The 11,960-nt window shown below is 46.7% G+C and overlaps 1 protein-coding gene across 2 annotated transcripts; it reads left to right on the top strand.

Annotated features, from left to right (window-relative positions):
• Positions 1-76: 76 nt before the first annotated feature.
• On the top strand, positions 77-6,066 carry NUP42 (nucleoporin 42). 2 transcript variants are annotated; one of them, XM_072328934.1, is made up of 7 exons: positions 77-255; positions 591-831; positions 2,055-2,149; positions 2,464-2,540; positions 3,562-3,648; positions 5,125-5,209; positions 5,408-6,066. In XM_072328934.1, exons 1-7 carry the CDS (start codon positions 165-167, stop codon positions 5,980-5,982), a joined length of 1,251 nt encoding a protein of 416 aa, XP_072185035.1. In that variant the 5' UTR covers positions 77-164; the 3' UTR covers positions 5,983-6,066. The 2 variants fall into 2 exon arrangements, with proteins under 2 accessions (XP_072185035.1, XP_072185034.1); XM_072328933.1 differs by having other exon boundaries at positions 121-255; positions 588-831.
• The last annotated feature ends 5,894 nt before the right edge of the window (positions 6,067-11,960 follow it).

Genomic DNA, 11,960 nt, shown 5'->3' on the forward strand with positions numbered 1-11,960 from the left:
TCGCACATGGTTATTGCTCCGGCTTATAAGCAGTTGGCGCTGAGGGGGCGGGGCGCGGGGCGGGGCCACGGCCGCTGCTCGGCGCTCCTCTCTGACGTCACGGCGGCGGCGGTTAGCGGCTGAAGGCGGCGGCAGTTGGTGGCGGCGCGCGCGCGCGCACAGCCATGACGATCTGTCAGTTCTTCCTGCAGGGTCGCTGCCGCTTCGGCGACAGGTGCTGGAACGAGCATCCCCGCGGCGGCCGGCATCACTCCGGTAACGGGCGGCGGGACGTCGGGCACGGAAGGGAGAGGGAGGCGGGGGGAGAGAGAGAGAGAGAGAGAGAGCTCCCGTGATGTGGCTGCGTGAGGTGAGGCGGTCGTTCGCGAAGTGCCGCTTCTGGGGGCGCGTGTCTCGGGGGGCCGCGCTGTGAGGAGCGGCTGCCGGCCTGCGGGACGGCCGGCGGGATGCTGGGGGCGCGGGGACGGGCTGGGGCTGCAGACGTGGCCGGGCTGAGTCGCCGGGAGAACGTTTTGTTGCCGACTTCCTGACCTCGTCGGTGCCGTGCGGATGGCGACCCGGCTGAAACGCCCCTTCTTCTTCGTTAGCAGGTCCCGCCAGAGGAGGTGGAGGAGGATGGGGGGCCGGTAGCCAGAGATACGCGAACGTTATCCAGCCTCCTATATTTAAGCACAGCACGTGGGGCGGCGGCGGTGATGGAGGAGGATTCTCTGGTGCCTCCGGTTTTGGATCACCAGGCAACAAAAGCGGCGTCTTCTCCCAGAACAGATTCTCTGCGTTAAGCAGTGCGAACTCTGATGACGGCTTCAGCGATGAAGAACAGAGACTTTTGTAAGTGGTGACCCCGTCCCTTGGAGTGCACTTGCAATGGGCTGTTTAACTGCTGTCTGTCTTCCTCTGGGTAACGGAGTGGATGTGATCCCGGGACCTGTGGGGAGAACCATAGGAAAGAGTGCTTCAGTTCATTATCTTGAGATCCAGTGTCACAGCACGAAGGCAATCTTTTGTTTTGAGGCTGGGTAGGGCAGCTGGACGGCTGTGTTCCTAGGAAGACGGTGTGGTGTTTAAGTTGCCCACAGGAGCGTGACAGAGGAGAAGCTGAGATTTCAGCGCTTGGAATTAAAGGCTCAAAGCACCTTAAGTGGCGTTTCAGCCATTTGAAATTAAAGCTGTTACTTGGCTGAGTTTCCCTGATATTAAGGACAACAAATAGTTTTACCTGTATCAAATCTGATGAAACCTGGTTTCAGACCCAGCTGAAAGTGACCACATTCTCGCACCCATTACTAGGCTTGTGGTGAGATGCAGCAAGCGGTGTGATCTCCCAGAGAAACAAAGTTTTGGAACCAGGAATAGGAGCAGCACTTGCACCTACTGTTACTTCTAACGATTATGTTAAGAAAATGTTTAACAGGTTATTGATCTGGCTTCTGAAATGTAAATGTATGTTGTATCGCAAACATCCAAAGTACTTGCAATTAGTGTTTAGCAATCTGCTTCTGCAGTTTAACCTCCACTTCAGCCACTTGGATTTCATTCTTTTGCTGTAGCTTCTGTTGTGCTTTTGCCGAGTTTGGGTTTCAGTGATCTTGATTGTTTAGCAAAATCAAAGAAAGAAGTACAGACCTCTTCTCATCCCCCTTTCCCTTTACCGAGTTTTGCTTTTCATACCACAGGTGTTCATTCATATTGTAAAATGAGCTGCTAATGAGAAGGTTTTCAATTTTATTGTGGTCTAACAGCTTCAGGGAAAAACCTGTGACAGTGTGTGCCACCCAGGGATTAAAAAAGCCTCGCATGGTTTTGTTTCTCTTAACGACCTGTTGTGGTTTACTTGCAGTTTGATGATACAGCAAAATGCCTTGCAGGGACATCTGTGTGTCCAGCAGACTGACTGTTATGTCTTTCACAGATAGCTGAATAGTTCAGTTGTTCCCCCTGCGCAGCATCCTTTGGAATGAATTTGAATGGCTTTGGCTATTTGAGTTTGACTTTGCTTTCTGCATTTTTGCTTCTGACCGTGTAATTTCTTCTTTTGTTGTTCTGTTTTCTAGTGACTGTATAGTGAAAGACATGGCAACCTGGGAATCCTCTGGGCAGTGGATGTTTTCATGTTACTCACCTATGAAAGATAAGCCCAATGTCTCAGGTAGGTAACATTTTTAGTGTTGCTGGGTGCTGCTACTGTTTAGAATGCATTTCTATACTTGTCCACACTGCTGTGCCTCAGTGGGACTGTTTGCCAGGTGATGCCTTGTGATGCAACAGGTAGGGCTGTTGGGTTATGGAATTTATTTTGTGTGTCCGCACCTCCGAAGTTCCACCAGGAGTCCTTGTGTCTCCAACTAGAACTGGCTCATACAGGTGGTGCAGCAAGGGCAGTTTCTTGGATAACTCTAAAGGGTGGTTTTGTATTTTTGTTGTATTTCCTTTGGAGCCTGTTGATTGTTTGCCTCCCTGCAGGTTTTCAAGAGTTCTCACCTGAGGAGGTGCGTCTGGAGTATTATAACTGCATCACAAACAATAACACTGAGAACTATGTAAGTATTAAAGCTGACCTTTTATGTGGGTGCAGTCAGGGTAGGTAGACCTGCTGGCCTGAATGTTTTGCCATAACTGAGCAACCTGATGTGGCTGTAGGTGTCCCTGCTCATTGCGGGGGAGTTGGGTCAGATGGCTTTAAAGGTCCCTTCCAACTCAGACAGGTCTATGATTCTACCTTCTTCTTTCTGATAACTGCATGACACAGGCCTCACAAATTATGCAGGTACAAAATGGATTACCCAAAGCACGAGAAAAAAAGTTGGGCACAGTTCACAAGAAGTTCACAAAGTTGGGCAAAACCTGAATTTTCCAGTCTGTTTTATAAGAGCTGATAGCAAACAGTGTGATCTCTTAGCATGTGACTCGACACAAATGATTTATTGATGCTTGTGGTGCAAGATTCTCTTGGAAAAAATAAGAAATCCTGTAATACAAATACTCAGCACCTCGCTGTTACAGGCATTTGGAATATGGATTGACTTTGTTACTACTAAATCTTAGTGTGGGATGTTCAGGTTTGGGTAGCTGAAAATATGAATCACTTCTCTTACGTAGCACTTCAATCACAGTTACCAAGGCACAGTTACTGTTTATTGCTGCGTAGGTTTTGTGCAGCAGTCTGTTGGTTTGCATTAAAGGGGCTGATGTAAATTAAGCGAGTTCATTTCTGCAAAGCTAAAGATTTCAGGGTGGTGCTGCTGAAATATTCAGAGGTGTTCAGTTTTGAAAATGGCTGTTGTCTCTCTGAAAATGCCCTAGAAGCTGAGGCAAACGTAGGGCATGAGCTTAAGGGTTGAGTGCACAAGTGGATGGACTCAAAATAAAACAGGAAGAGAAAAGCTTGGTATTTTACATTTAAGACTTGTGTAATTTATATTCTTTTGCCAGCACCCTACTCAGATAGTAATAGAGTCTCAATTTAGAAAGCTCCTAGAAATGTTTAAAATCTTACCAGTTCTTTTTATCTTACTTTTTTTAATGCTTAGTAAAAGCATGTTCATGTTTTCCCATGTTTAGATAAACTCTATCCATCAGCTAGTGCAACGATGGAGAAACAGGCTGCAGGAGCTGAAGGCTTTAAATGCCTCAGGAAAAGCATCATTGGTAAGTGTTAAAGAGAGGTCAAATATTTCTGTTCCTGACTTGCTTTTCTCTTAAGTCTTGAGTGAAGGTTTCTCTTACAATTCTCCGTTTCTTAGACAGAGCCCTTTAAGCTGCCTTGCTAACACCAACATTGGTTTCTGTTTGAAAGGCCGGTAATGAAACCATTTCTAAGGTGTGATAGTTGTTATATGCAACCTTGCTTTTAGTAAAGACATCTTGCAAATTTTCCATAGATACTGCTGCTGTTATCAAATGATTTTACTGCACTCTTACTACTAACGTAGGTGATGGGTATTGCTTTGAACATCTTAGGATGCAGATTTACTATGAAACATATGTGATAGTGCATCATTGTTTGTGCCTTAATACCCGAGGCTTGAAAATGTTTCATTCGTACATTCAGTGACAGTTCTAACGGTAGATACATGAACTGTTCTGAGAATCTCAACCACGATGTGTTTTGTTCTGGCACTGCAGCCACAAGAAAACATCTGGCATGAAAGGGTCTGGCTGACCGGCAGCATGAAGATCTTGAGAGTATTCTTAGGGTGCTCCTGGGAGCGTTAAAGAAACTGGAAAGGTTGGAAGGAGGAATTTATATAAGGGAGTAATTGCAGTTTGAAGTCTGCACTGTCTCTGCTTCTGTGTGTTTTTTATAGGTGATAGAAGAGTTTGAGTGAATATTTGAGCACTTTGCAAGTCAGATGAGCGTGGAAATCTGTGAACACGGCTTAGGTTCTTCAATCTACCTTTCTCTAGAATCATGAAATCAATGAGTTGTTTGCAAGTTGTATTATAAATGAACCTCATTAGTTAACTAAGGAAGGGAGTGAGTTAGGTTGATTCCATGATAACAGTGCAGTAGCTGAATCTCAGTTTTGGAAAACTATCATTGTAAGCCACGTGGAAATACCTGTGCTTTCAGGTTGTGTCTTGGTCATATAACAGTTGTGAATCAGAAGAGGACACTCAGCAGAACAACTCAGGCCAATATTAAGCGATCAGGGAGATGGCATAAGTCGATTTAGGTGGCACCTGCATGAAGTGCATTGAAGTTTCAGTAATGTGATTGGATGCCTTGCTCTGTTGAGTTCTGAAGGTGAAGAGATGCGATTCAGACTTCTGCACAGATGATGATTTTTCTGCATTCAGGGAGCAGACTGAGCCACATCAGTGATACAGATCTCATGAAACAGATAGAAAAGATGAGATGAGAATGAGAGCTCCAAGAGGTTTTGGTTCTTACCGTTACTTTTTACCCATCAGTCTATAGATTTATGCTTCTAGGGTGTTTGACTGAGAATAGCCTGAGAACGTTTTCTTTATAGCTGCAATTGCTTGTGATCGGTCTAATTAACTTTGTCTGAGTTACGTTAAATTGGATGACACGCGCATGTTTTCACGTTAAGCATTGATTGAAAGATACTTGCCTGTGTTGGAATGTAGTTTTCATTTATGTATTTGGAATTTTTTAAGCTATCTCAGTTAAAGAATGCGGTCACTCAGCCATTACCTTCTCTTGGATTTGGAGGACAGCAGGCCTCAAGCTTTGGGTTTCCAAGTAAGTTTCTGCATAAAGATCCAGCACATAAATGGATATTTTTAAATGTTCTTCTGCGTTAATGAAATGCAGCAGTGTTTCAGTATCATGGGTGTACCCATTCTAAATGTATTTTCTTCTGCAGCATTGAAATGCAGCAGTGTTTCAGTATCACGGGTGTACCCATGCTGACCATTCTTATACGTTTCATAATTGCAGGCTTTCCTGTGAACAGCAGCAGCGATGCTACCAGCTTCTCCTTCAAGACAAATGCCAGTGTCCCGTCTGGAAACGCTCCAACTTTGGGGAGCTCTGCTGCTGTCTCCAATCCTCCTGCCTTTGGTGTGACGTCCTCCCCCAGTGCTCCCCATCCTGTTGGGTTTGGCAATTCTTCAGCTCCATCTGCAGCCTCCTTCTCTTTTAAAACTTCTGGAACAACCGGTGGTGGAACTTCTGGGTTTTCAGGCTTTGGAAGTTCTGCTTCTGCTGCAGCAGCACCACCTTCAAGCTCTTCAAGCACCGCTCCGCTTACAGTTGCCGGAACTGCTAATGCAGTGACAGGAACTTCTCACTCAGGTGCAAGCAGTACTTTGGCTGCACAGACTGCTGGTGGTGCCTCTGGACATAATGTAACATCTGTGCCTTCTGCAGTCCCAAACGTTATTACATCAGACAAGTTACATACACCAAGGAGCGAATTAACGCCTGAAGAGTTGGAACAGTTTGAAGCCAAAAGATTCACAATAGGAAAGATACCTCTTAAACCACCACCCATAGACCTTTTATTTCTTTAGACCTCATGTTTATTCTGAACTTTCATCTCGTAGTTGTTCTGTGACACCTCCAATAAATAAGGTTGTGATGGAGTAATGAATTGGAACACTTTCCTCTGACTTTTAATTTTCATTTAGTCTCTTAATCCTCTACAGTAATGTGCCTTGTGGTACATGCTAAACATCCCCGTTTTTCTCCATCATCCACTGAGTGCGCCCTGGTCCCAAGGCAAAAACAGTCCCATGGAAATGTTTGTCCTTTCCTGAAGCTGGAAAGACCGAAATCGCTGTTCCCAACATACTCTTCATATGTACTACATGGACCTTATCTCCCTCTACAGTATGTAGGGAGCTGGATTGGGAAGGACCATCACAATTGATAGATCCTCGAGTATTGACCAACCAGGCTGCTTCTGCCAAATGCTTCCAGCACCTGTTAGTTCCAACATAGGTTTTAACAATACATGTGCCATTTGATTTTTATCTGAGACTGGTGCATGGGAGAGATATGATAAATCCTCTCAGTGCCCAATTATTTACATGGGGATTTTTGAAATGAATCCCATTATCTTACACAGTTCTTTCCAGAGTGCCATGTTGCCATCAGACTTGTTTCTCCAGACCTAATATGGCGATTGGGCAGTGGAATGGAGTGCTGTGTGTGTTTCAAGCCGCCTGGTGGTTGCCTCCACCACGGTAAGCTCATGACGCTTTCCATTGTGCCATCATGTCAAGGTGATATGATCAACCTGCTATGGCTCTACATATTTATACTAATGCCATCGCCCTTCTCCCAGAGAGGTTTCGTCCTCTTGGTTTGTTTAATTGTGGTGCATGTGTCACAGGCATGAATAACCTGTGCAACAGTGTCCATAGTTAAGTCCACCCCCTGGTCTCCAGCCCACTTACATGTTGCATCACTTCCTTGATGGCCCAAGGTTTCATGGGCCCACTGAGCCAGAAATAATTCATAGAATCATAGAATGAATCATAAAATCATAGAACGGCCTGGGTTAAAAAGGCTCACAATGATCATCTGATTTCAACCCCCCTGCTATGCACAAGGTTGCCAGCCACCCGACCAGGCTGCCCAGAGCCACATCCAGCCTGGCCTTGAATGCCTCCAGGGATGGGGCATCCACAACCTCCTTGGGCAACCTGTGCCAGTGCGTCACCACCCTCTGTGTGAAAAACTTCCTCCTAATATCCAACCTGAATCTCCTCTGTCTCAGTTTAAAACCATTCCCCCTTGTCCCATCACTATCCACCCCCGTAAACAGTCGTTCCACCTCCTGTTTTCAGGTACTGGAAGGCCACAATGAGGTCTCCATGGAGCCTTCTCCAAGCTAAACGAGCTCAATTTCCTCAACCTTTCTTCACAGGAGAGCTGCTCCAGCCCTGTCATCATCTTAGTGGCCCTCCTCTGGACTTGTTCCAAGAGCTCCATGACCTTCCTGTACCGTGAGCCCCAGGCCTGGACGCAGTACTGTAGATGGGGCCTCACAAGAGCTGAGTAGAGCAGGATGATCACCTCCCTCTCCCTGCTGGCCACCCCTTTTGTAATGCAGCCCAGAATACAGTTGTCTTTCCAGGCTGTAATTGCACACTACTGCTGGTTCATGTCCAGCTTCTCGTCCACCAAGACCCCCAAATCCCTCTCCTCAGAGCTGCTGTCTAGGAGTTCTTCCCCCAGTCTGTATAAATACATGCAGCACCCTCCACTTGGCCTTGTTGAACCTCTTTAAGTTTCCATGGGCCGACTTCTCCAGCCTGTCCAGATCCCTCTGGATGGCTTCCCTTCCCTCCAATGTATCGACAGCACCACTCAGCTTGGTGTCATCTGTGGACTTGCTGAGGGTGCACTCAATGCCATCAGTGATGTCAGTGATGGAGATGTTGAAGCACACCAGACCCAGGACTGACCTGTGGAGGACAGCACTTGTGAGCGGCCTCCACCCTGATATAAAACCATTAATCACAACACTTGGGCTGCATCCAGCCAACCAGTTCTTAATTCACTGAACAGCCCATCCTTCAAATCCACACCTCTTCAGCTTAGAGAGAAGGATGGTGAGGGACCATGTCAAAGGCTCTGCAAAAGTCCAGGTAGATGACATCCATCGCCATTCCCACATGCACTGATGCCATCACTCCATCACAGAAGGCCACCAGATTGGTCAGACGGGATCTGCCCTTGGTGAAGCCATGCTGGCTGTCTTGAATCACCCTGCCTTTGGCTTCTTGTTCAAAGGGTTTGTGCAACTTCTGACAGCTGCAGTTGGGTGTGGAGCTCTCCTGTGTTGTCTGTGCCTTCAGTGAGTGGGGAATCCCTTTCCTGGCCAATGCAATGTAACATTCTGGCAGTGGTTCTGCCTGAGGTCAGAGTGCAAGCTTTAACGTAATACAGGTGGTAAGGGACAGTCCTGAAAGCGTTCCTCATGGCTAACAAACCTGTGCTTTGTTATTTACACACCTCCTAGATACAACCTCCCAAGCAACTGTAAAACCACTTACCTCATTTATGTGACTCAGTACACTTTAGTTGTCTAGTTCTCAAATATATAATGTATAATAGCGATACCTTTACGGAACTGATGCTGTTAAGGTCCATACTTTGTCAAGATGCTATAAATCCAGGGTCAGAAATTTTCCCAAGGAGATACTGGAGTTGGGTGGAGAGAATCTTTCTTTCTTCTGGACCGGGTTCTCCTGTTGGTGTACAAGACATTTGCCGTAAGAAATGCAAACAGAAAGCTTTAGGGCAGTATTCTGGCTTTAGAGGACAACCAGTAAGAACCCACAGCTGACCAAATCTTTTGAGCAAATGTATTTTATTAAATCCTCTCTTCGCTCTCAAAATCCAGAGGCGTCTGTTGCACAGATACTAGAACATGGATTTTTCATCCCCGATGGTCTAATAAGATGGTAGGACAGCGCACAACGAGGATTGGCAGTGTGACTTTGCCAGCAAAAGGCGGGCTGTGTGTTTGGTGTCAGAAGTGGAGACAAGGATAAACAGAAGGGAACGGTGTTGCTCTGATGGAGTTACTAACTGCAGCAAATAAGCCACAGTTTGTCAGCAGATGGGATCAAAGCAATCTTCCTGACTGTTTGCACAGCTTTTCATCCTTTTGCTGTTTGCCCTGCTCTGCTTTTGTCATATCTGACACCGAAGCTGTTTACGAGTACATAGAAGGCTCGATCGTGTCTTCCTTTTAGCTACGCTCCTTTCCTTCTCTGCACAACCGCTGTTGTTTGGAGCAGGGCTGCCCTGCAGGGAGTTGCAGCACTGTGGTCTGGCATGCCACAAATACAGGCAGCGTGGCTACCAAGTCACAGGCCTCAGTTCTTGGGCCCAGTTTTAGGGCAGGAAACATGGGGTGAAGCTCCGAAGCAGAGAGGTGTTACATGGCACGACTTGGAGAAGCACTCTGTCTGTGAAACAGAGCAGAAGGTTGGAGCTCCATGCGATGTTTCCAAGTACTCCCCTTTGAAATAGCAGGGTTTGGGAGCCACAGGTCGTCCAGCGGCGTGCTACAAACAACGCACCTGGAGAACAACTGGGAGCTCAGTTCCAAGAGATCGCGTGTTAATCCTCAGGCAGCGGCGCTGCACAGTGGCTGCGTGAGGGAGAAACTCCCTCTGCTGCACGAGCAGAGGAAGCGACCCGGGATGTAGCAGCTGCGATTTGATCTGCCCTCGTTCCTCCGTCTGATGCCGGCAGCAGCGGGAGGTCTCAAAAAGTGAGCAGTTAACACGGAGATAAACGGGAGCCTCAGAAAACACCGGAATTTTGTCTTCTAAGTTAGCGCTGCAGTAGCCAGGTGCTCTGCAGTTTTGCTGTATGCGGCTGGAAGAGGTGAGATAGCCCGACTCCGGCAGAAGAGGCGCTGCAATTAATCAGCTGAGCAGAGGTAAGCCTCAGACTGTAAAGCTCAGGGTATCAATGCGAATGAATGAGCAAAAGCCAGATAGGTGAGCAACGGAGCTTCCACAGACGTCTACAGAGAGACAGAAAAATGTAGAGTTGTAGGGTACTGTCAGGAGAAGAACTTGCAGTTGCTTAGATCAGGAAAAAGTAGATTGAGACATAGGAATCTAATTCACTGTCCATTCAGGACATTCATTCACCATTCAGGACTGCTGCATTTCAGACTGTCGCTGTAGAGCAGCTTGGCTACTAGAAACTGAGAGAGCAGGCGAAGTGATGGACAACGGGAAGCAAGGCTTTCCTGGAAGCAGAGGGGCAGAGAAATGAGTGGTGAAAGTAAGGTCTGTGTGATGGGATGGCTGCCCTGTCGGTCATATGCTCTCAGAAGAGGGGAAATGGGAGTTTTAAAGCACCTGGACTAGTAAACCTGAATATTGAAGTCCTTCCTCAGAGATGTCTTAGGCAGCACACAGAGAAGTCCCATTAATCCTATGTTAAGGTCTGGCCAGTCCAAAAGTAAAACATGGGCAACAAACTCCCCCCTGTAGGGCTGAGCAGGGCACTGAGAGCACTTTCCAGCTCTGCTGGCAAAGACTGAGGGCTCTGGCTGTGAACAGGAAACCTCATGCACTTGAAAGAGGCAGATGAGCTGTCTAACACTGCAAGCAAATACACCCCTCAGTTCTGAAGCTCTCATACACAATTGCTTGGTTTCCCTGGTAAGAATGGCCAAGTAGAAGAACAAAGGGTAGTTATCAGCAACTCAGCCCAAGGCTGTATTCTTACAGCAGCACCCACAGTGCTGTTGAAAGCGCTCAGTCTGTTCTGCACAATCAGGCTGGGCACTCCTACCACACGCTGTCATGCGACAGGCTGTCTGGTGGGGCTTCCCCTCTTGCAAGATGATAAGATCGGCTCTTATGACAGAGGGAGAAGAGCAAGAACAGCAAGATTTAAACACCAACAGGCCGATCAACATTTTTTTTCCCCTGTGTTACACAAATTGCTTTGTCTTCTGTGCTTCCCTGCACAGGCAGGGAGTGGGATCTGTTCCTACTCGGTCACATGAGAGATGTGAGAAACAAGTTTTGCATCTTGCATCTTCCAACAGGAGGATCTGTTACGTTGCTAAATGCAGAGCAGTCAGCTGAAAAGTGAACTGATGGATTTAAAGAACCTGTAACAATCATATCCTGTTCCACCTGAACTCCTGTTCCATTCTGGGGGAGCACCCTTAGGAAGTGTCTTCTAGTCAGCATCCAGACATAAGTCTTCAGTATCCTCACCAATCACATGAAGTGTACCCAATGCACACACACAGTCTTACTTACACAAAATAAACCCATCCTCCTGTATGAATCAAACAAGCAACATTTGTGTGTGTGTGTGTGTGTGTAAAACCACGTTGCATCACTTTGAAGGGAGACTGTCAAGGTGCAGGTTTGATCCCAGATACTTCAGCCTTTCTGTCCAACCAGTGCTGTTGCATTTTTCTCAGCCTGAGCAGCAGCAGCACTCTGGCCTCTGATGCATTTCTGCACTAAGGAACCCCTCGTATGTCATCACATAAGATGCTGATGTTGCAGCTTACTTCTGCAAGGATGGGGTTCTCACTACTACTTAGGTTTCTCTTGGACTAACTATGATGATGAAATAATACCAAAGTCATTTAACTGAAATAGTAGCAATTCATAACTGCTATCAAAAAAAAAGCTTATCAAATGAGGAACAAAACCCGGCTCTGGATGACTGATCACACAACAGCACTCGTTGCTTTATACTCGGGGCAGAAATATCCTTACAGTTTCTGTCCCACTGTGTCCTTTCAAGATGTGGGATTAAAACACGTGAATATGATATTTCTTGCAAAGCAATTACCCTTAGCATTCAGCCACCTTATATAATCACTGGTCATCTTCTCCTGACAGTTCTTCCCCACCTTTGCCTGTACTTCTCAAAGTCTACACAGAAAAGCCACAGACACAAAAGCTCCCTCCCAAGAGTGTTCTTCTGGTGTTCCAGCAATCCATCCAAAGCAGGACAGAAGGTTTGTCCTCTCAAAACACAC

The sequence above is a fragment of the Excalfactoria chinensis genome, chromosome 2 (assembly GCF_039878825.1).
Source record: "Excalfactoria chinensis isolate bCotChi1 chromosome 2, bCotChi1.hap2, whole genome shotgun sequence".
NCBI classification, from domain to species: Eukaryota; Metazoa; Chordata; class Aves; order Galliformes; family Phasianidae; genus Excalfactoria; species Excalfactoria chinensis.